Source organism: Lepus europaeus, chromosome 5 (assembly GCF_033115175.1).
Source record: "Lepus europaeus isolate LE1 chromosome 5, mLepTim1.pri, whole genome shotgun sequence".
Classification (NCBI taxonomy): Eukaryota; Metazoa; Chordata; class Mammalia; order Lagomorpha; family Leporidae; genus Lepus; species Lepus europaeus.
The window spans coordinates 133,174,303-133,197,828 of record NC_084831.1 but is presented as its reverse complement, the minus strand read 5'-3'; the positions used below and the strand labels follow the sequence as shown (position 1 = coordinate 133,197,828).

Here is a 23,526-nt window from a genome sequence, read left to right as displayed (position 1 = left end):
GCAGAGTGGACAGTGAGAGAGAGAGACAGAGAGAAAGGTCTTCCTTTTGCCGTTGGTTCACCCTCCAATGGCTGCCGCGGCTGGCACACCGCGCTGATCCGAAAGCAGGAGCCAGGTGCTTCTCCTGGTCTCCCATGCGGGTGCAGGGCCCAAGCACTTGGGCCATCCTCCTCTGCACTCCCTGGCCACAGCAGAGAGCTGGCCTGGAAGAGGGGCAACCGGGACAGAATCCGGCACCCCAACCGGGACTAGAATCCGGTGTGCCGGCGCCGCAGGCGGAGGATTAGCCTAGTGAGCTGTGGCGCCGGCCACCAAAGAAGCCATTTTCACAAGGTCACAGTGCTAGTAAGTGGAGGACCCAGGGGTCAGAACCAGGCCCATCTGACCCCTCAGTACCAATGCTCTTCTGACAACTCCATGGCTGAGCCCAGGGAATCCAAAGCTCCCCACACAAAGGCGTGAAGAAAAAGAACCCTCAACACCACAGATGACTCGGCCTGTGGGTTTTGCCCTCTCACACGCTGCGCCGTGGAAAAGCCTCGTTTATGCAGAAAGAACAAAGCGCAGACACAAAAGCGCTTACCTGCCCCTGAAGCCCCTTTCTCTGCACTCTCCACTCTCTCCCCAGACCTGCTTTCACCAAAGGAACTTCTTTGCAAAGAATGGGGCCAAACCCGGTGCCTTGGAAGGCTCAGTGGGAGGGGATCTGTCCTCATACCCTCTCTCTTTAACCCAAGCAGTCCTGCTGGAGGCTGGATGTCTTTGTTCTCATTCATGGATGGGGGAGAGTGGGGGAGAGTGGAGCTGGAGGGATAGAAATCAACTCCCTTGGCAATACAAATAGAGGATTTTAGAACCCTCTTGAGGGCCGGCACTGTGGCATAGTGGGTTAAGCCACCGCCTGCAGTGCCAGCATCCCATATGTGCACCGGTTCAAGACCCGGCTGTTCCACTTCTGATCCAGCTCTCTGCTATGGTCTGGAAAAGCAGTAGAAGATGGCCCAAGTTCTTGGGTCCCTGCACCCATGTGGGAGACCTGGAAGAAGATCCTAGCTCCTGGCTTCAGATCGGCGCAGCTCCAACTGTTGTGGCCATCTGGGAAGTAAACCAGCGGATGGAGGAGCTCGCGCTCTCTCTCTCTCTCTCTCTGCCTCTCCTTCTCTCTCTGTATAACTCTGACTTTCAAATAAATAAATAAATCTTAAAAAAAAAAAAAAAGAATCCTCTTGAGCATGTGGAAGGTCCCTGTGCAATCTCCTTTGTCCCCTGCCTTTGTCAGCTCTCCACTTCTCTCTCATCAATAGCATCCCTTGAACTCTGCACCCTTCACTAATTGTCTCCTCACTTCACCACAGGTCACCCTCGGCCCCCTGCTTGTCACCTACTCCTGTAAACATCATCTTCCACCTGTGTATGTCATCCTTTTTTTTTTTTTTTTAAAGGTTTTATGTGTTTATTTTAAAGGAAGAGTGACACATACATATGGCTGGAGTAGAGGAAGAAACATAAAGATAGATAGAGATGAGAGAAAGAGAGAGAGAATCTTCCACCTGCTGGCTCCTTCCGCAAATGGTTGCAACAGCTGGGGCTAGGCCAGGCCAAAGCCTGGAGTCAGGAACTAGGGTGGCAGGAACTCAGCTGTTTGAGCCATCCTATGCTGCTTCCCAGGTACAGCAGCAGGAAGATGGATCGGAAGCAGAGTAGCTGGGACTCAGTCCCAGGCACTCTGACATGGATTATCCTTCTGCACCACAGCACCTGCCCCTGTAACTCTGTTCTGGCTGACGGCCACTGCTCTCATTGGAACATTTTTGCTCCCTCTCGAACTCACGTTGAAACTTCTTCCTCATTGCAAGTGCTGGGAGATGGCGCCTGGTGGGGGGTATTTGGGTCACTAGAGTTCCATGCTCGTGAGTGGACTGAGGCCACCACGAAGACAGACAGAGGGAGCTTGCTGCGCTCTGGCTCTTCTGCTCTCCATCATGGGATGGCATGGTAAAAAGGCCCTTAGGAGACGCCAGGCCCTTGATCTTGGACTTCCAGGCCTCCAGAAGTGTAAGGATTAAATCTCAGTTCTTTACCCAGTCTGTGGTGCTTTGTTACAGCAGCACAAAATGTACTAATTCGGCCATTATTGGTTTCCCAAACCATGTATTTTGGAACAATCCTAGATTCCTCCGTGTAGTTCCCTTGTCAATCCACCTTACATCTTTCTCTCTGTCTCTTTTTTCTCTTCATTTCCCACCACCAATACCTGATTTCTGTTGTCATCAACTTGGACCTCTTAATCGGTATCCAACTCCACCTTCCACTTCCCATAGTTTATCCTCTACAATGCCTAAATGGTCACTGACAAATAATAATAATGATAATTATTATTATTACCATTTATCAAATATATCTTTAATTTAATATAGCCTAAATGCTTGGTAAGAACCTTGAAAGGAGGGACTTGCATTTCAGCACAAGGGGTTATGCTCCCGCCTGCAATATCAGCATCTCCTATGGGGTGCTGTTTCGAGTCCCAGCTGCTCCACTTCCTATCTGGCTCCTGACTAATGTCCTGGGAGAGCAGCAGAGTACGGCCAGGTGCCTGGGCCCCTGCCACCCATGGGACACCTGGAAGTGGCTCCTGGTTTCAGCCAGCCAGCCCAGCCCAGCCCAGCTCCAGCACTGCAGCCATCTGGGGAGTGAATCAGCAGACGGAAGATTCTCTCTCTGTGTCTGTAACTATGACTTTCAAATAAATAAACCTAAAAAAAAAAAAAAAAAAAAGGTGAAAGGTGGGGTAGGCATTGTGGGATAGAGGTTAAGACATCGCCTGGACTCCCTGCTTCCTATATTAGACTGCCTGGGTTTAAATACCTACCTGCTCTGTTTCTGATCCAGCTTCCTGCTACTGTGCATCTTGGGAATCCGATGATGGTTCAAGTATTTGGGTCCCTGCCACTCACATGGAAATGCAGATGGAGGTCCAAGCTCTTGGCTTTGGCCTGGCCAAAACTGTTGTGGGCATTTGGGGAATTGAAGGTCTCTGTCTTTGTCTCTATCACTTTGCCTTTCAAATAAATAAAAATAAATAAGTGAAGGGTCTAAGATTTTACCTTCCTTGTAAGCTAACAAAGGTTCACAGATGATGGCAGAAGACATGGACTCCTGTGAGGTCCTCACTCCGTGAAGAAGACTCCGGGACAAAGGACTATTACTTATGATGTGGCAGGAAGCACGTGTTCATCCATTCTTCTTGCCAACAAGTCCCATGAGGAGGTCATGGAGGGATCAGGTGGATGCTGCACACGAAGAAGCATTGCATCAAAGCCCATTTTTTCAGTTTTTTTTTTTAAGATGGGCCAAAGGCATTTCTAACATTTGCCCTGAAGGGAGACAATATCTTTACTCTACTAGACAGTAAGTGGATCTGTCCTCTACCGTAGAGGCAAACACCATCTCTGTCTTCTAAGATAGACACTAACTTTATAAAAAGTCTGGAACCAACACAGCCGGTGCTTCGGCTTGCGACGTGCAGAAATGTAAAAAGACTCACGGAAAAGTCTCCTGACAACATTCTAATGCTCTGCAAGGTGTGATTTACCTGCCTGGTATTTCACAAATGAGGAAAGTGAGGCTCTGAAAATCTTAATGACTTGCCAAGGAAAAGTTTAATGATTTGCTGAAGAGGAACTGGGGTAGATGGGCCAGGGCAGAATGATATGCAAAAACAAGGAAACAAGCTGCTTTTAAGAGATGCTGAACTTATTTTTTTCCTGTAGTTTGAAGCAAGAAAAGGGCTTTGAAGTCTATAATACACAACAAATACACTCGTTTTAGAAATGAGAAATGAGAATAATGGATAATTGATTCCACTGCAGCAGTAAAGAAACTCGTGAGGTAAGACTAAAGCATTCTTACCGACACAGTGGTGTCAGACCCCTCTGGCTGGAAGCTCCAGGAGACCGAGGTCAGCCCGCTCGTGGTGTTGGTAGACTTGAACTTGCACGTAAGCCTCCCCTGTGTCCCATTTGCCACGAAGATTTCTTTTGGTGTGTACACCTCCAAGGCTGATACTCCAGCTGTCACTAGAGAAAGAACACAGATGGTTTTAAAGTAGAACTCAGTAACTTAGCATAAATACCATTGTGCATATTTATAGAGAAGATGGGGAAAAGACACAGGAAGTGACTAGATATATACAGTAATCCAATGCCATTATACCATAGATTCTGGCAGGTAATTCAGTATCTAAGTACTTCCTACAAATAGAATAATTGCTGACATCTGAGTTTTTACTTCTTAGTAAGATTTTTAACTTAATATTTATGTTTTTAAACTTAGAAAGACTATTTTTAAGAGCATTTTTACTTTGGCAAACACTGAGTGGAAGAGATCCCACATATTCCTTCTCTCTCTCTCTCTCTCTCTCTCACACACACACACATACACACACACACACGTCCATTTCCTCTATTATGCTTCTCTGGCATTAGTGTGATGTATTTGTTTCTAATGAGATCCAACATTGTTACATTATCGTTAGCTACACAGTACTGTTAGTTTCACTCTGTTACACAGCCTATGGATCTCCACAGACATGTATGATGGCCTGCATTTACCATTAACGTAACACACAGACTAGTTTCATTGGCCTAAACATCCTCTGTGCTCCAGCCACTGATCCCTCTGAAGCCCCTGGCCACCAATGGCCATTTACCGTCTGTATGTTTGCCTTTTCCTGTGTGTTACATAGTTGGAAGTCGTACACTGTGCAGCCTCTTCAGATGGGCTTCCTTCATTTAGCAGCATTCAGGCACCCTTCCGCCATATCTTTTGGGGGCATGATATCTCACCCCTTTTTATTGCTGAATAATTCTCCATTGATCTACAGCTCCATCCACTTTATTCACTTATTGAAGGCCTACTGCATTGCTACCCTGATGGTTTTGTTTTTAATGATGTGGCAGTCACATTTTTATTTCTTTAAATGGTTCTCACATTTACCTGTTATACATAATTGTTGTCACGTGGAATTTTTTTAATCTTTGATATTTAAAATCTCTCTAAAATCAATCAATCAATTGATTAATTAATTTATCTGAGAGGTGCAGAGAGAGGGACTGAGTGCTTTCATGTTGGTTCACTCCCCAAATGTCTGAAACAGCCTGTGGCGGGGGCTGAAGCCGGGAGGTGGAAACTCAACCCAGTTCTCTGCACGCGGGTGATAGAAACTCAATTACGGGAGCCATCGCTGCTGCCTCCAGGGGTGCATTAGCAGGAAGCTGGAACCGGAGTGGAGTCAAGTATCGAGCCCAGGCTCTCTGACGGAGGATGCAAGCATCGTAAACTGGCCCAGATGCCTGCCCCTATCTTCAATATTTAAAGCAACTAAAACTCTTCTAAGACATCATTTCATTTTAAAGCCAAATGTATTATGATTCTTTTTCTAGAAAAAACTCGAGGCAGAAAACTGTATAATCTGCGAAATCTCACTGATGGTGTGTTAGGTACACGGCCCTCAAGAAACAACTGACCGCACCGTCACGTTTGTATTCTGCCCCCTGAGGTTTCCTGCTAGCTGAAGCCCAGAGCATAGCAATTAAAATGTGTTCCATCACGTGCAACATAAAAATAGCTCTTCTTCAACATCTGCAATCAGAGGCCACTGCAGGAATTATGGACTCCTGCTAAAATAAGAGTCTTCACTCAAAAAGAGACTTCCAGGTTCAAAATGACGTCACCAAGAAACTTATGTGGCCTAAAGTTGGTAACATAAAACACCCATCTGCAAGAGAAGATTTTTTAAAAGAAACACTGCAATAAATATCTGCAGTGTTCCAATTATTCTTAGAATGTAATTTTCAGAATTGTTTTCTTCTTGAGAGCTTAACTGTGGCTCCAGGGGGCGGGGGGACAAGGGCACCCCCCACTCCTCCCAACCATCTTCCAAATGTTTATTCTCAGGACACAATGGGCACTTTTGGCTATTCTTTTAAATAAACTGATAGCCACACTGCATCCAGCAGAATTTTTTTCTGCTAAAGAGGGTGGATTATTATTATAGGGAACAATGGATTATTATTTGTGGTCCAGACCTCAACACAAGCCCTTCTTTCAGAAGAGAAGCAAACAAAAGACATGCCTTACTGTTGTGGGCAGGCAGAAAAGTAGCCCTGGGGCCCAGGAGTTCAAAATGAAGGGCAGCACAAGACCCGACGAGCTGCACAGCTGATGCCAGGACACAGCACTGCTGTGCAACCCTGACTCATTCTGTGCGGCTTGGACTGGTTGCCTCCATGCTGAGGAGCACTGCACGTGAAGCCCCGCAATCTACAGGCCACACAGGCTTCCCAAAGGTTGTTGTAAACCAGACCCCTGCCTCAGGAACCGGCTTCGAGAACGGTGCCCCTGAGACGTTATTTCAAGGCGGAACCAGGCCAAGTGTCCAAGTTTACAGTCCCAGAATTTTGAGCAAAAAAACCCCAATCGATCCCTAACCGGCTTTCAGGTAGTCTATTTCAGATAGACTTAAGTGGCTCTTTAGAACAAAGGGAAAAAAGGCCATGCAGCCCTTAGAACCAGGAAGGTGAACTGCACCTCTCTCCAATCAGCTAGCTCCTTTAAAGAAAGGAGGCTTCACACACAGTGAGCTAACTTCCCCTCATCCGTGGCTGTCTATCCTTCTATGCAACATTACTCTTGCCAGAATTGTTGAAGCCTCTGTTAGTTCTAAGATAAACCTTTTAAACCCCTGGCACACTAAGAGGAGGTCTACCCTAGCCACCTATTCCTACGGTCATTCCCTAAACCAAGGCTTCTCTGTCTTGGCGCTGCTGATAATTGCATCAGGTGATTCTTTTTGGTTTTGTTTTAAAGATTTATTTATTTATTTGAAAGGCAGAGTTTACACACACACACACACACACACAGAATCTTCCATCTGTTGATTCACTCCCCAGATGGCTGCAATGGCCGGAGCTGATTCAGGCTGAAGCCAACAGGCTGAAGCCAGGAGCTTCTTCCAGGTCGCCCACATGGGTCCAGGGGCCCAAGGACTTGGGCCATCTTCTGCTGCTTCCCCAAGCGCATTAGCTTGGAGCTAATTAGCTTGCAGCTGGACTGGAAGAGGAGTAGCTGGGACTCAAACAGGTACCCACATGGGATGCCGGCATTGTATGTGGCAGCTTTACCCGCTACGCCACAACACCAGTCTTAGGTCGGATGAGTCTTTGCTGTGAGAAGCTGTCCTGTACATCATACAATGCAGTAAATGGCAACTCCAGCCCTCCAGTGGCTGAGGCCAAAATCCTGGGATCTTTCCTTTCTCCTCCTTCACACAACTTACTTCTAAGCCATAGGCAAAATATATCTTGAAATTTCTCTCTCCCTGCCCTATCTGGTGGTACCATCTTGGTCCAAGCCACCATCATCTTTCACTTGGACACTTCAATGCCTTTCTCACTGGTGTCTTTCTTTTCCAGCCTTACTCACTTAATTGTGGTGGCTCCCCAGGGAGACCAGAGAGCTCTTGCTAAAACCCAAGTCGGATTACATCACTCCTCTGCTCAAACCCTCCTAGGGCTCCCCACAGCAGCCAAGGTCAGGCCAGTCCTCATGTGGCCCCCAAAGCCCTACACGAACTCCCAGCCACCACTCAGACCTCATCTCCCACCCTTTACCCTCAAACACGCTGCAGTGGCCATGCTGGTCACCTTGGCATAACGCCCCTGCCGGTACAGAGTATGCCAGAAGATACACCCGGACTACTCTCCATGCAGCCCAAGCACAGCCGTGTGCTGTGTGTCAAACAATGGGGAATGGTGTGCTTTGTCCGGCCCTCTCCTCCTACCCTCTTTAAGTGACTAGGAGTATTATGCAAATGCACAGTAAAATGACTGTGGAACTCAGACAGCTCATCTTCAGAGTCACAAAAGGGAGCTGTTCTTAGGGGAGAGTTAAAATGGCTAAAACTGCAAATGCAAAGAACACTGGGATTTGCAGAACTTACTGCTCTAATCCACACTCCGTGTCACTGAAGACTGGAATACTAATCCAGTAAAATACCAAATAGGTGCTTTTTCAGGCCTGGGGTTCACAATGACGGGATAGCCAGCATGCTTGTGAAACGCATTAAAGCTCCGGTTCAAAAAACTGCAGATGGAAGGGAAAGAGTTCCCTGTGGACTGCGTGGGAACAAAAACACAAGGATGAAAGGAGACAAAATAAAAACAGGAAGTGATGAACAAATGTTTCAAATCCTGCCAAATGTGAATTCTGAGCTACACACCACCTTCAACCTTCCTGGTAATGGGAGCTGAGCTCACTTTCTCCCTGGGGAAGGCAGGAGTGGAAGACCTTGCTGAACTATGTTACAGTTTAAAGAGCAAGAAAACAAACAAACAAAACCCAAACAACCCTTCTCTTAATGTAGTGTGGAGAATAAGGTTCCTAGACAGTACTATATTGCCCAGGGAAGTGACCCTGGCCCTCCTCGAAGGAGCTTAAGCCAAATGAACCAAGGCGGTGGAATCACCTGACAAGGAACCAGAGCCCGGGGTCATCTGACCAGGGGACAGTTCTACCACTTCCAAGTCCCAAAACTTGATTTTCTTACATTTTGGATGGCTAACAAGCACGTTTTAGAAAAACGAAAAGAAGAGGGAGCCACTAAGGAGCACAAAACAACACCCATCAGGAACACAAAACATCATCACCACAAAGGAAAAGCGTTCACCAATGGCTCACCCAAGAGGCTGTTCCCTATTTCCAAACTGTGAATTGCTGAAGTATTACAAAGTCACTAATGTCTCCCAAGGCCAAGCTGATCTTACTCCAAGAAAACTCAAACTCTCAAACCATAAAGTCATTTGGAATATTCCGGCGCGGCATTATCATGAATGAACATTTTCACAGCCTCGGTGGGGATCTTGAAACTGTTCCTGGTTGAAGCAATTCCATGTTATGTTACTGCTCCATCCAATTGCAGGACCCTGGTTTGTAAAAACCTTATCTTTTAAGCAAACCCTGTGAAGGCTTCCCTTGCCATTGAAAGGCGGCTTTTGTTTTGAAAATTGTTTTGAGGCACTTTGATGTTACCAGTAGTCTCCTGCTCAAAAGAGTACAATCCAGTAATTTATTTAAACAGCTTTCTGGCCTATCTTGCTCTATGTTGGTACGCAGTAACAGTCTGATATTGTAATTTCTCCTAATGCAAGCATAACTATGACCTTTTAGAACACATTAAAAGAAAGGAATGCAAGAGAACAGTAAACACAGAATCCAGAGCGTGGTCACGCCTGGAGCAGGGTGGCAGGGACAGGATGTAAAAGGCGCACACACTGGGCAAGCTCTACTGCCCAGGCTGGACAGTGAGCATGAGGGTGCTCTTGTAATAGTTAACTCTGTAAGCTTTACATGCATGTTTCGGTATATATTTCATTTTTCACAATAAAAGCTTTTTTTTCTCAAGGAGAAAAGGAAGATATTAGGGATGTGATAAAAATATATCTGTTTAAAAAAAAATGCTTTATTCATTTGAGAGGCAGAGAGATCTCCAATATGCTGGCTCACTCTTCAAGGGCCTATATCCAGATGTCCAGGGCACTGGGAACCCAGTCCAGGTCTTGCACATGGGTGGCAGGAACCCAATGACTTGAGCCATCATCTCTGCCTCCAGGGTCTGCACTGGCAGGAAGCTGGAGTCAGGAGTCAGAGCTGGCAGCCGAGCTCAGGGACTCTGATTTGGGACACAGGCATCTCATCTACTGTGCCAAAAGCCTGCCCTCAAAATTTACTTTCTAAAAAATATACATTTCTTGGGGGCCAGCACTGTGGCATAGTAGGCTAAGCCTCCAGCTGCAGCGCCGGCATCCCATATGAGTGCAGTCATGTTCCAGCTGCTCCTCTTCCAATCCAGCTCTCTGCTTATGGCCTGGGAAAGCAGTAGAAGATGGCGCAAGTCCTTGGGCCCCTGTACCTGTGTGGGAGATCCAGAGGATCTATAACTCTGCCTTTCAAATAAATAAATAAATGAAATCTTTAAAAAAAAAATTCAGAGGAAGCTTGGAAATACAACATACATACTTTCAAGCCAAAAATGTATAAACTTTTTAAAAATTTTTATTATTTTTATTTGAAAAGCAGTATGTGTGTGTGAGAGAGAGAGAGGGAGAGAGAAGGGAGAGAGACAGTCTTTCATCTACTGTTCACTCCCTAAATGCTCACAACAGCCAGGGTTGGCCTAGGCTGAAGCCTGTAACCAGCAACTCCATCCAGGGCTCTCACATGGGTGGCAGGGGCCTAAGTACTTGAGCCACCACCTACTGCCTCCCAGGCAGCGTATTAGCAGGAAGCTGGATTGGAAGCAGAGGCAAGACTTGATCCTGTGCCCTCTGACATGGGATGCAGACATCCCAAGAGGTAGATAAACTTACTGTGTCACAGGACCCAGCCCTACTTTCCAAATTCCAGAATGCTTCCGTCAAAGCATTCAACACAGGATCCCCTCCCAGTGTCAACTCTGACTCCCATGCTATTGCCTTCAGGCTGGATAAAGTGAAAGCAGTTCAGTGATGGTGAGTGGAGACCCTGCAGGTGCAGAGCTGTCTTGCTGCCCCTGACCAGTGAGAGGCTTCAACCCTCTCTTCAGACCAGGCCACTGCAGCTGAGGCAGCCTCTTTTAGTCCTGGAAGCCCAGCTGCTATTTCGGGTTTCTCTTGGCTGATGGCACAAAGGAGGAGGAAGTTACAAAAACATACTCCATTCAAGGAACCCCGAGTATTAATAAATTGAGCTTTTCATTCCTCAGGAACACTCCTCTGTATACTCTCTGTGTAGACGTCATGCTTCAGGCCGCAATCTCAAAGTGACTTCCTCCCTCCACACCCTGCGCACCCTGCCATCCCTCCCGGGTCAGCGTTCTCTTCGCACTCTACTGGAATGGCTGGCTATCTGCAGCCTTCGGTCAGCAGGAGACCATGTCTGCCTTGATCACCACCTTACCCTCAGTACCTGACAAGTGCCTGCCCCTTTCGCAACGTCTCCAATAAACATCTATTTGAAAACATACATGAATGAAAGGAGAAAAGACAGAGTGAAACATACCAAACCCAACTCAGACAGGCTCAGCCCTCAGAGTCACCCTGGTTGGCCCAGCGCAAAGAATGTCTGCAGAGACCGCTGGAGGTCAGGTCTGAATGCTGACACCGCCTGTCTTAGAGGAGGGTCAGACGGACTCCCCCCAACAGTCTTCTTCCTATTTAGATGAGAAGCACAGAGGAAACTCGTCTTCTCAATCACTCACATCTTTTTTTATTTATTTTATTTACAGAGAGAATTACCGGGCGGGGGAGGGGGGGGGTTCCATCCACTGTTGGCCATTCACTCTTCAAATGGCTGCAATGACTAGGACTGGGCCAGGCTGAAGCCAGGAGCCAGGAGCTTCTCCCAGGTCTCTCATGTGGGTGCATGGCCCAGGGACCTGGGTCATTCCTCTGTTGCCCTCCCAGGTGCATTAGCAGGGAGCTGGATTGAAAGTGGAGAAGCTGGGATTCGAACCAGCAGCCCATACAGGATGCCAGCACTGCATGCAGCGGCTTAACCCGCTATATGACAACGCTGGGTCCAAAATACTCAATTTCTTAAAATCCATGCACTTTTGCTAACCCACAGAATTACCAAATCCCGTTTGGAATCAATTCCTTCCACTCAATGATCCATGTCCAGCTGGCCACTTCTCCATCCTTAACCTTTCTGCACCAACAAAGAACTTTCTGTTTCTCCACTGAGAAATGTTCAAAAGGTCTGAATCGGGCCAGTCATTGAACAAATCACTTGAGTCCGTCAAGCCCTGGGATTTCTTCTTTGCACTCCTCTGTGTGTCTACTGTTCATCTCTCTCTCTCCTGTGACTATTTTCGTATTTTCAATCAACCATTCATTCTTGCAAACACATGCTGGGACTAGCCTCTGCCCGATGTAGGAACAACCCAGTGGAGACAAACAAACATCTACAGTGCAGCAGCAGACACAGGCCTGGTGTTGGCCCTTGGGATGCACCAGTGCTATTCTGGAGACTTCCCCAGGGCAAGACTGAAGGCTCCAAACAATCAAGCAAGGGTGGGTGTTTGGCTCAGAGGTCAAGCTGCTGCTCAGGATGCCCCACGTCCTATGTTGGAGTGTCCAGCTCCTCTCCTAATGCCAGTTTCCTTCTAATGCACACGCTGAGATGGCTCAAGTACTTGGTCTCTGCTACTGACGGGGAAATCCAGATGGAGTAACCCAAACTGTTATGGGTATTTTGAGGAGTAAACCAGCAGGTAAGAAATCTATCTTTGTCTCTGCTCTTCACATTAATAAATTACATTAACTTTTCAAAATGAAGGGCTGGCACTGTGGCATAGCCAGCATATCATGTGGGTGCCGGTTTGAGTCCCAGCTGCCCTGCTTCCAATCCAGCTCCCTGCTAATACACCAGGCAGGGCAGCAGAGGATGGCCCAGGTCCTTGGGCCCCTGCACCCACGTGAGAGACATGGATGAAGCTCCTGGCTCCTTGCTTTGGCCTGGCCCAGTCCTAACCATGCAGCCATTTGGAGAGTTAACCAGCAGATGGAGGATTTCTACCTCTCTGCCTCTCCTTCTCTGACATTCTTTCAGATAAATAAATACCCTTTTCAAAAAAGAAAAGAAAAAAAGGGAAGAAACAAAAATACTGATGTCTGGGTCATATCCCTAATCCCCAGGGGTTCTGATTTAATGAGCACGGGTGTGGCCTGGGCATCGGGATTTTTAAAAGGCCTTTAGGGAGTTCTAAACTGTAGCTGGCTTCCAGCACACCAATGAAATGCGAGACTTCATGCACAAAACTATTGTACAGTAAGAGTGTATCTGAAGTAGATGAGCCAAGTTGTACTGGCGTTTGACCTGGCGTTGAATTCAGGTATAGGTATATGTTCACCTGTAAAATAAGCATGGACTTGAATTTTTCAAAAGACCGGTGTAATATTCTACTGCCTTCCTAATAACACATTTACAAGTTTAAATATCTACACAGAAATTGCAAAAACCTACTGCCTTCTGAAGACTACACTGGCAGACTGAGTTACACAGCAGAGGTCTCCAAGGTCCCAAAGTCACAAATATACATAAACTCTCCAAAGTGTGTATGTTGCCCTTTCTTATTTCAGTGGTTACAAGTATACCTAACAAACAAATGAAAGGGGGGCCAGCATTGCACAGTGAGCAAAGCTACCGCCTGCTACGCCGGCATCTCATATCAGAGGGCTGGTTCAAGTCCTAACTGCTCGGCTTCTGATCCAGCTCCCTGCTAATGAGCCAGGAAAGCAATGGAAGATGGCATAGTACTTGGGCATCTGCCACCTGTGTGGGAGACCTGGGCTCCTGGCTTCAGCATGGACCAGCCCAAGATGTTGTGGCCATTTGGGAAGTAAACCAGCAGATGGAAGATCTCTCTCTCCTCTCTCTCTCTCTCTCACGCTCTCACTGTCACTCTCACTCTCCCTTTCAAATACATAAGTCTTGAAAAAGAAATAAATGAAACTGCACCAAGCTTTAGGAGGCTCTAGAGCACTGTGGCCAGAATCCGCAGGACTACTGAAGGGAACTTGAAAACCACCGCACTGCTTGGTTTTGATAGTTCACGTCTACTGCAGGGATGGAAAACCAGTCTGCCGCCACAGCAGCCGAGGCTGGACAGAGAGACTCACCATACCTTAACCGCAAGGGGAAGTGAATCAAACGGCGGAAGAAATTTCATAGTTCCTCTGCATCTGTGGGGATCGGTTCCGGGATCCCCTTACACACATAAATCCTCAGAGGCTCAAGTTCCTTATGCAAAACACAGTAGTATTTGCATAGAGCCTGTGCACTCCCCGCCCCCCGCCCTGTGTACTTTAAATGATCTCTAGATTACATATAAACCTTATAACGCTCGCTTCGGCAGCACACATACATATAAACCTTACAAGGTGTAAATGCTATGTAAACAGTTGTTACGCCATATTATTTAGGGAATAATGACAAGAAAAATGCTTGCATGTATTTAGTACAGATGTAATTCCCCTCCAAAACACCTTTCATGGGGGTTGGCTGAATCCATAGATATGCAGGGCCAATTGTAAAAGTGCCTTCTTTTTTTTTTTTTTTTAGAGCTGTGGGCATTCTCAGAGCTGTGGCGACTATGGGGTTATGCTTTGGGCAGGTTCTTAATTTGAACGCCATGCAGACTTGTGCATGTCAATGTCTTGCTTAAAGCTCATCCAGTGGGCCACAATCCTCAGCCTGGCACACTGGGCTCTTCAGTGCAACGCCCCCTTCCCTCGCCTTCCACCTGGCCAGGGCCACTGCTGCTGAGCCGGCATCGGTGTGGGGTCATTTCTCCGGGCACCTGACGCCCTAGTCTACTGAGGCTCACCTTGGTAACACCACAGGATTTCAAGACTCTGCCTGAACATGGCTATGGTAAAGCCTTCCCTGAACTGACCACCTCTGCACCTGCCCACCACTCAGTATTCCTGATGCACTGCTTCGCAGCTACAGCCTATGGAAGCTGCCCTTTCCAGTGATGAGCAGCATCTCACTTTTGGTCCTGGGACTACAATTGCCATGAGCTCCCCTGGTGAACCCAAAACGCATCTTGGCCTCAAACTGTGTCTTCCTTGGCCTTTTTGTGCCCAGGCCTAGGTTACCCTTCTAATGCTCAGAAAGCTTCCAAAAAATGTTCAAAAAGACTGAGCAGACAACAGCCAAATTTTTTAAAATTCCTATAATGTGAAGTTATGGGTAATGAAATGCATAAGCAGTAATTCCCCTCTACCCCCGCCTCCAACACAAGACACAACCTTAAATGAACACCAGTTAAGCTTCTGGCTCCCAGAAAAATCCAGCTATAAGAGGTCCAGATGAATCAGCTCTAGTTTTATCACTGCCAGAAAGAGTTCAAAGTGTAAATGCTCACCCTGGGACAGGAAATAAAATATGAGAGGAGTGGAAACATCTGTCCCCCACTCCTGTAGAGATGTGGGCTTTATTAAATAAAAGACAACAGTGCTAATCAAGCAGTTTAATTATTAAACAGTAATAAGTGCTAGGTTCTGACGGGAATGCATTCCCATCAGATTGCACCATGGACACACACACAAGAATGTAAAAAGCCAACACTGGGTACCTCCAGTGTGCAAGCATACTGTGTGCAGACACACTATGTGCAGACACACGATGTCTAGGCATAATGCAGGGAGTGGGAAAATGGCTGTTGAAGCAGGGTTACACAGTATCTGGTCTGTGTTTCACTTGTTTATACAACCTTATCTTCCCTATAGAAGTTTCTACTAAATTATCTCTATAAGAAGCAAAGAGACCATAAGTAGCTAATTAAAAGCTGAAGTTCAAAAAACGAGGAGGTCAGGAAATGCTTTATAGGAGATGTACTTGAAGTTCATCTGGAATGTTGAAAAGAATGAAGATGGGAAGGGCATTTTGCAGACAGGAAAACATGAGATAATGTTTTTAAATGAATTATGTAGATTAATTTGGCTGGAGTAGGAGAAAACGTTTAAGCTGACAAAGCAGGCTGAGCTTGGATGAGAAGCTGGAATTCGGGGACTTGTGCTGTGGGAAAGCAAGTTAAACTGCTGCCTGAAGCACCTGCATCCCATAGGAACACAGGTTCGAGTACTGGCTGCTTCACTTCTGATCCAGCTTCCTGCTAATGCACCTGGGAAAGTAGTGGAAGATGGTCCAAGTGCCTGGGCCTCGCACCTATGTAGGAGACCTGGAAGAAGCTCCTTGCTCCTGGCTCCGGTCTGGCCCAGCCCTACCCATGTGGCTATTTGGGGAGTGAATCAGTGGATGGAAGACTTCTCTCTCTCTCTCTCTGCCTCTCCCTCTCTGTAACTCTGTTTTTCAAATAAATAAATAAATCATTAAAAAAAAAAAAAGAAAAGAAAAAGAAGCTGGAACTTGATCCTGGAGAAAGTGGGTACCACTGAAGATTTTTTAAGCAGGGTGATTGAGTAAAAGTAAACTTTTTGGTGGACATGTTAAGATATACAAAAAAAGGAGGGAAAAAGAGACACTGGAATAACATTTTTCCCAAAGGATTTTTGTTTGTTTCAATCTGTCCCCAACACTGGATAAAACAGACTTACAGACACTCATCTCTAAGGCTTCCAAAAACAATATCGGGGCAGGCATTTGGCATCACTGTTCAGATGCCAACATCGCGTATGGAAATTACCTGAGTTCAATTCCCAGCTCTGGCTACTGACTGCAACTTGCTGCTAATGTTGACCCTGGGAGGCAGTGGTGATGGTCCAAGTAAATTGGGAAGCTAGACTGAATTCCCAAATCCTGGCTTTATCCTGGCCCAGTCCGGGCTGTTGTGGGCATTTGAGGAGTGAACCGTGGATGGGAGCTCGCTGTCAGCCTTTCGCCATCTCTCAAACAAAGAAATTTTAACAAATAGAATTGTTTTTACACATAGAAGCCTGGATATTTTTAAAAACTACGCTGTCAGGCTGGCACCGTGGCTCAACAGGCTAATCCTCCGCCTAGTGGCGCCGGCACACTAGGTTCTAGTCCCAGTTGGGGCGCCGGATTCTGTCCCGGTTGCCCCTCTTCCAGGCCAGCTCTCTGCTGTGGCCAGGGAGTGCAGTGGAGGATGGCCCAAGTGCTTGGGCCCTGCACCCCATGGGAGACCAGGAGAAGCACCTGGCTCCTGGCTTCGGATCAGCGAGATGCGCTGGCAGCGGCAGCCATCGGAGGATGAACCAACGGCAAAGGAAGACCTTTCTCTCTGTCTCTCTCTCTCTCTCACTCTGCCTGTCCAAAAAAAAAAAAAGATGCATTGCATGACAGAGTGACTATAATCAACAGTAACATACTTCAGTTTGAATTAAATAAAAAGGTACATTTCAAATTTAAAAAAAAAACTACACTGTTGTATATGTCTCATTTTTTGAAACAATTAGGATTTATATATGATTGTATATAAGGATTTATATATGATTGTATTTGTTAAACGACTGCTCCACACTCCTGGAACTAATTTTTTAGAACACTACAACCATTTTAATACAAACTGTGGCGGTCTCCTTGGCCCCTGGCAATAAGGAAGTCCCTAATAAAAATGTCCTGTTGGGGTCGGCGCTGTGGTGTAGTGGGTAAAGCTGCTGCCTACAGTGCCGGCATCCCATATGGGTACCAGTTTGAGTCCCGGCTGCTCCACTTCCAATCCAGCTCTCTGCTATGACCTGTGAAAGCAGCAGAAGATGGCCCAGGTCCTTGGGCCCCTCATGGGAGACCTGGAAGAAACTCCTGGCTCGTGGCTTCAGATCAGTGCAGCTCCAGCTGTTGCAGCCATTTGGGGAGCGAACCAGCAGATGGAAAATCTCTCTCTCTCTCTCTCTCTGCCTCTGCGTAACTCTGCCATCCAAATAAATAAATAAATCTTTTTTTTTTTTTAAATGCCCAGCAATGGGAAATCACTATCTGCCTGAGATATCTACCTCCCAGGTTACAATCCACAAAGCAGCAGTCAGCGGCTCTCCCACTGCTCCCTTGCAGTGTATTTTACTAAACCTAACTCTGCTCACTCCTGTCTGTGTTCTACTGCTAGGGAATTCTTTGACCACCTGTGATGCTAACCTCAATCAGTGGCTTCCCATGACAAAAATCTTGCTAAAATACATTGTTTTCACTTGTTTCATAGGGAGTGAAAGTTAGAAACAGGATATTTACAAAATTTTAAATCATTCCCCACACAATAATTACTAATTTTTTAAAAATTTATTTATTTATTTGAGAGTCAAAGTTACACAGAGAGAGGTGAGGCAGAGAGAGAGGTCCTCCATCCGATGGTTCACTCCCCAACTGGCCGCAACAGCCAGAGCTGTACAGATCTGAAGCCAGAAGCCAGGAGCTTCTTCTGGGTCTCCCATGTGGGTGCAGGGGCCCAAGGACTCGGGCCATCTTCTACTGCTTTCCCAGGCCATAGCAGAGAGCTGGATCGGAAGAGGAGCAGACAGGACTAGAATCGGCACCCATATGGGATGCCAGCGCTTCAGGCCAGGGCATTAACCCACTGCACCACAGCGCCGGCCCCAATAATTACTAATTTAAAAGGGGGGAAAATATTAACAGTGGAGACTCATGTCCCAAGTGGATCATTACGCGGTGGTTGTGTAAGAGGGTGGCCTTAGCCTTTAGGAGACACTCATTAAAGCATTTAGGGAGACAGGAGCAGGCCTGCTGCTGTTCTCACACAGGGGAACAGTGAGATTTAGCAGATGTAATAAAATGCTAACATTGGAGAAAGTGGAGGGAAGAGGAGATGGTATTCTTTACATTCTTTTGCAACTTTTCTATAATACTGAAATCATATCCAAATGAAAATGGAAAAGAAAGACAAGACAGCGTTTTGTTTACTCTTTAGTTGGTAACCTGGGATTCGTGAGGATCTTAGAAACACAATATAATGAGTACTGACTGCCCTCGGGGCCATTGCAATCTGTAGGGTTTCTGCCCGACCCAGATGTCCCAGGCCCTGATGAGTTCTGAACTCTTCCAGATGCTCTTGACCTTCCCCTCCATCTGCTCCACTCGGAGCTCGCCAGCTGACTGCACTGCCCCCATCTGCCCAATGTCACCTCCTAATTCACTGCCCTAATCCAGCATAGTCCCGCTGGATCATCTGTCCAGCTCACATTCACTTTACAGATGAAAACAAACAAACAAAATCTCCACCCCAGAAAGGATAACTCATTGAAGGTATCTAGATCACAGAGAACAGGAACAGCAGTTGGACACTCCCCAAAGCGCTCTCTTCTGAGACCTGGCGAATTTGATCAGCGCATAACAACGTCTTCGCGAAGACCTACGTTACAAGCAAAGCCTGGGAACTTGAAGCAGTGGACTTTGTCAGGTCAATCTCCGCTTCCCTCTGGCCTTCTGTTTACTTTCAAGTGGCCAGATAAGCCTCTGCAGATTAATAAAGTGTTGGTGTATTTCAAGGTTTTCCTCTACACTTCCTCTTTAGTTAACAAAGGAACCCACAAGTTTCATAATCTCCGGATATTTTATGGTTTACTGAGTGGCCGGCGGTACTGCCTGAAGTTTAGACTATTACTCACTCTGACTTCAATACGCAGAGAGACCACAATGCAACCAAAGAACAAAAGAAGGCAAGGCTGTGAAGTCACTGGAAAGGCAATACAGCTTAGAAGGTACAACATCGTGAAGGACCTTGCTCCTAGAAGGGATTTTCCCAGGTATTTTCAGATAACTGAAAGAATATTCTGTTTTCTAACGTGCTGTCGCCTTCAAAGTAATGAAAGCTGAACTTCTTGGAGTTCCCCTGAGGACTGGCATTTATTGAAAGTCTTCTGGGTGGCAAGAGCTGCCTGGAACAACTGCGTCTGTCAAATGGCTAGAGCTGCATTGCAAGGCGGCTGATAGGAAATAACTTTTCAAGCCACAAGGCATTTTGAAATAATTTCCGAGCCCAAATGTTGACGTAAATTCCCATGAAATGAGGTGTGTTTAAATAAGTCACAGAGTATTTCCACAGAAAGGAACAGTATAGTATCATAGGAAGGAGGGAATTCTTCTAAAGGAAGAAAGAACTTCCTTTTAGTACTAGTATGGAAAGATCTCCAAGAGATATTAATCTGTTTTGAAGATTTATTTATTCATTTGAAAGTCAGAGTTACAGAGAGAGACAGAGGGAGATAGCTTTCATCTGCTGGTTCACTCCCCAGATGGTTTCAACAGTCAGTGCTGGGATAGGCTAAAGCCAGGAACCAAGAGTTTCTTCTAGGCCTCCCATATGCGTAGCAGGGGCCCAAATACTTGGGCTACCCCTCCACTGCTTTTCCCAGGCTATAAGCAGGGAGCTGGATCAGATGGAGAACAGCCAGGACAAGAATCGGCACCTATATGGGATGCCAGCATTGCAGGCGGCAGCTTTACCTGCTACACCACAACACTGGCGCTTCTAAGAGATATTATTAAATAAGAGAGTGAAATGGAGACATTACAGACAAAAATTAACTCAAATGGATCATGCACTTAAATCAAAGAACTAAAACTGTAAAATTCTTAAAAGCAAACATAGGATTAAGTCTTTGTGATCCTGTGTTAGGCAATGGCCTCTGGGATATGACACGGAAAGCAGAAGCAACAAAAGGAAACAGAGACAAATTGGACTTAATTGAAATTAAAAGCTTTTGGTTTCAAACCGTTGAGAAATCAAGAAGACAATCCTCAAAATGGGAGAAAATAATTGTATATATGATAAGGGACTTGTACCTAGACATATAAAGAACTCTTATAATTCAACGAGAAGTGGCTGGTGCTGTGGCATAAAAGGTTAAGCCCCCGCATGCAGTGCCGGCATCCCATGTGGGCGCTGGTTCAAGTCCCGGCTGCTCCACTTCTAATCGAGTTCCCTGCTAATGTTCCTGGGAAAGCAGCAGAAGATGGTCCAAGTGCTTGGGCACCCACGCCCACATGGGAGAAGAAGCTCCTGGTTCCTTGCTGCAGCCTGGTCCAGCCCTGGCTGTTGCAGCCATTTGGAGAGTGAACCAGCAGATGGAAGATCTCTCTCTCTCTCTTTATCTGCCTTTCAAAAACTAAATAACTATTTTTAAAAATTCAACAAGAAAAGATAAATAAACCAATTTAAAAATGGGTATATAATTTGAATAGACATTTTCCCAAAAAATACAAAAGGCCAATAAGGAGGGCGGAAAAAAAGATGGTCCAATAACACTAGTTATCAGGGAAATGGATATCAGAACTTCACACTCAATAGGATGGCTGCAATCAGAGAGACAGGGACAGGTGCTATAGTGCAGCAGCTTAATCCACTGCTCAGGATGCCCAAATCCCCTATCAGAGTGCCTGGTTCCCGTCTCGTCTACTCTGCTTCTGATCCAGCTTCCTGCGAATGCACCTGCGAGGCAGCAGATGATGGCCCAAGTGCAGGGATTTCTGCCACTCATGTGCGAAAGCTGAATGGAATGCCCAGCTCCTGGCTTCAGCCTGGCCCAACCTGGCTGTTGTGGGCATTTGGGCAGTGAACTGCAAATAAAAGATCTCTCTCTCTCTCTCTCTCTCTGTCTCTTTCTCTCTCTCCTCCCTCCCATCCTCCCTTCCTCCTCTCTTACTCTGCCTTTCAAATAAATAATCTTTAAAGAGAGAGATAGAAGACACAATAGCACCCACTGAAGTGTATGTAGAGAAATTAAAATCCTCTGTGTTGCTGGTGAGAATATGAAGCAGGGGCCAGCACTATGGTGTAGTAGACTAAGCCTCTGCCTGTGGCACCAGCATCCCATATGGGCATCAGTTTGTGTCCAGGCTGCTCTGCTTCCAATCCAGCTCTCTGCTGTGGCCTGGGAAAGCAGTGGGAGGATATCCCAAGTGCTTGGGCCCCTGCACCATGTGGGAGACCTGGAAGGAGCTCCTGGCTCCTGAAGCAGCAGATGGAAGACCTTTCTCTCTGACTCCACCTCTGTGTCTGTAATTCTGCCTCTCAAAGAAACAAATAAAATACCTGGGAAAGCAGTGGAAGATGGTCCAAGGCCTTGAGGCCGTGTACCCTGTGGGAGACCTGAATGGAGTTCCAGACTCCTGGCTTTGGCGTGGCCCAGCACCCACAGTTACAGCCATTTGTGGAGTTAATCAGCAGATGGAGGATCTCTGTCTGTCTCTTTCTCTCTCTAACTCTGGGCAATTTTGCCTTTCAAATAAATAAATAAATTTTTAAAAATTTTTTCCTTAAATTTAGTGATAATAGCTCCCTGTGTCACAAGTTATAATTTGCAAGATTTTTTTTTTTTTCAGAAGGATTTATTTCTTGAGGTCAGCACTGTGGTGCAGCAGGTTAAAGCCCCAGTCTGCAGCAACTGCATCCCATATGCGTGCTGTTTGTGACCTAGATGTTCCACTTCCAATCCAGCTCCCTGCCAACGCACCTGGGAAAGCTGCGGAGGATGGCCCAAGTCCTTGGGTCCCTGCACCCACGTGGGAGACCCAGAAGAAGCTCCTGGCTCCTGGCTTCAGATCAGCCCAACTCCGGCTGTTGTGGCCATTTCAGGAGTGAACCAGCAGATGGAACATCTCTCTCTCTCTCTCTCTTTGCCTCTCCCTCGCTCTATAACTCTTTGAAATAAATAAATCATAAAAAAAGATTTACTTTAGTTAAAAGGCAGAGTTAGAGAGAGAGAGAGAGACAGACAGACAGATAGAAATCTTCCATCTGCTGGTTCACTTCCTAAATGGCTGCAATGGTCCAGGATGGGCTAGGTCAAAGCCAGGATCCAAGAGTTTCATCCAGGTCTCCCATGTGGGTCCAGGGGTCCAGGGACTGGGGTCCATCTTCTGCTGCTCCCAGGTACATCAGCAGGGAACTGGATCAGAAGTGGAGCAGCTGAGACTTGAACAGTCCCCATAAGGGATGTTGGCATTGCAGGTGGCAGCCTAACCTGTTATACCACAAAGCTGGCCCCTACAAGATATTTAAAAGAATAATACGTGACCCTTAATTTAAGAATCAATGACGATTAGGAAAAGCTATACTCTACTCCTAAGTTTCCATCCAAATAGATTAAAATTGCCCTCTGAATGCCTTTCTCCATTTTCAACAACTCTGTCACAGAGCTAGCTCAGAATGAGGCTTCTAACCCGGGCTACCACACCTCAACTCCAACCCTAGCAGGAGTCGAAGGAAACAGGCCCCTCGGTTCAGGTCTGATTCTGCGCTGACCAGCTGGATGGGGGTGCAGCTCCTTCCAGAGAGTTCTGCGCTGCAGATATTCCTTGGCATCCGGCATTATCCACACTCCTGCTCCCCCAGCTGACACAATGCACCCCAGGCGCCAGCTCAGCACCAGCTTCCCAGTAGGACACACGGAGCCCCTCGAAGGCTGGCTCCAGGCTGCCATTCCGGCGGGCTTACCACTCTTCCCCATCTACCCCAGAGCCTACATTTCTGCCACATGAAGCTTCTTGCTTTTTTCCCAGCACAGCGTGCTCTTTATGATGACCGTATGCTTCGTCCATGCTGCTCTGTCTGAACGCCTCCTCCACAAACCCACTCAAATCAGGCCACCTCCCACTCTTCCTTCAAGACAACTCTAGGACAGCCGCTGTGGCCAAGTCTCCCTACCCTGTGGCCATGGCTATTTCATCTGAAATGGAAGAGAAGGATGTTGTCTTCCAAATCGTCATTTATCTAGAACACCTCTCAGTAACTGCTCCCCAGTCTCTCCTAGGCCTTTGGCACCCGAGACTCCAGATTTTACTCAAATTTGACCCCCAATCCTGATATGCAGCTCAGTACCTAAGACATGCACCGTAAAATAAGAATCACATCTGTTTATTTGAAAACAAGAGTTTCTGTTTAGTAAAGTATGAAAGAAATATGATATGGGGCTGGCGCTGTGGCATAGTGGTTAAAACCATCACCTGCAGCGCCGGCATCCCATACAGGCGCCAGTTCGAGTCCCAGCTGCT

At 46.6% G+C, this 23,526-nt stretch overlaps 1 protein-coding gene across 4 annotated transcripts in view; it reads right to left on the bottom strand.

Moving 5' to 3' along the window:
* The window catches only part of MPZL1 (myelin protein zero like 1), a 65,803-nt gene that overhangs the window by 24,764 nt on the left and 17,513 nt on the right, over positions 1-23,526 (bottom strand). For all 4 annotated transcript variants that reach the window (XM_062192690.1, XM_062192693.1, XM_062192692.1 and 1 more), the window contains exon 2: positions 3,910-4,076. In XM_062192690.1, coding sequence (XP_062048674.1) covers positions 3,910-4,076 — 167 coding nt within the window. The remainder of the gene's footprint in view (positions 1-3,909; positions 4,077-23,526) is intronic.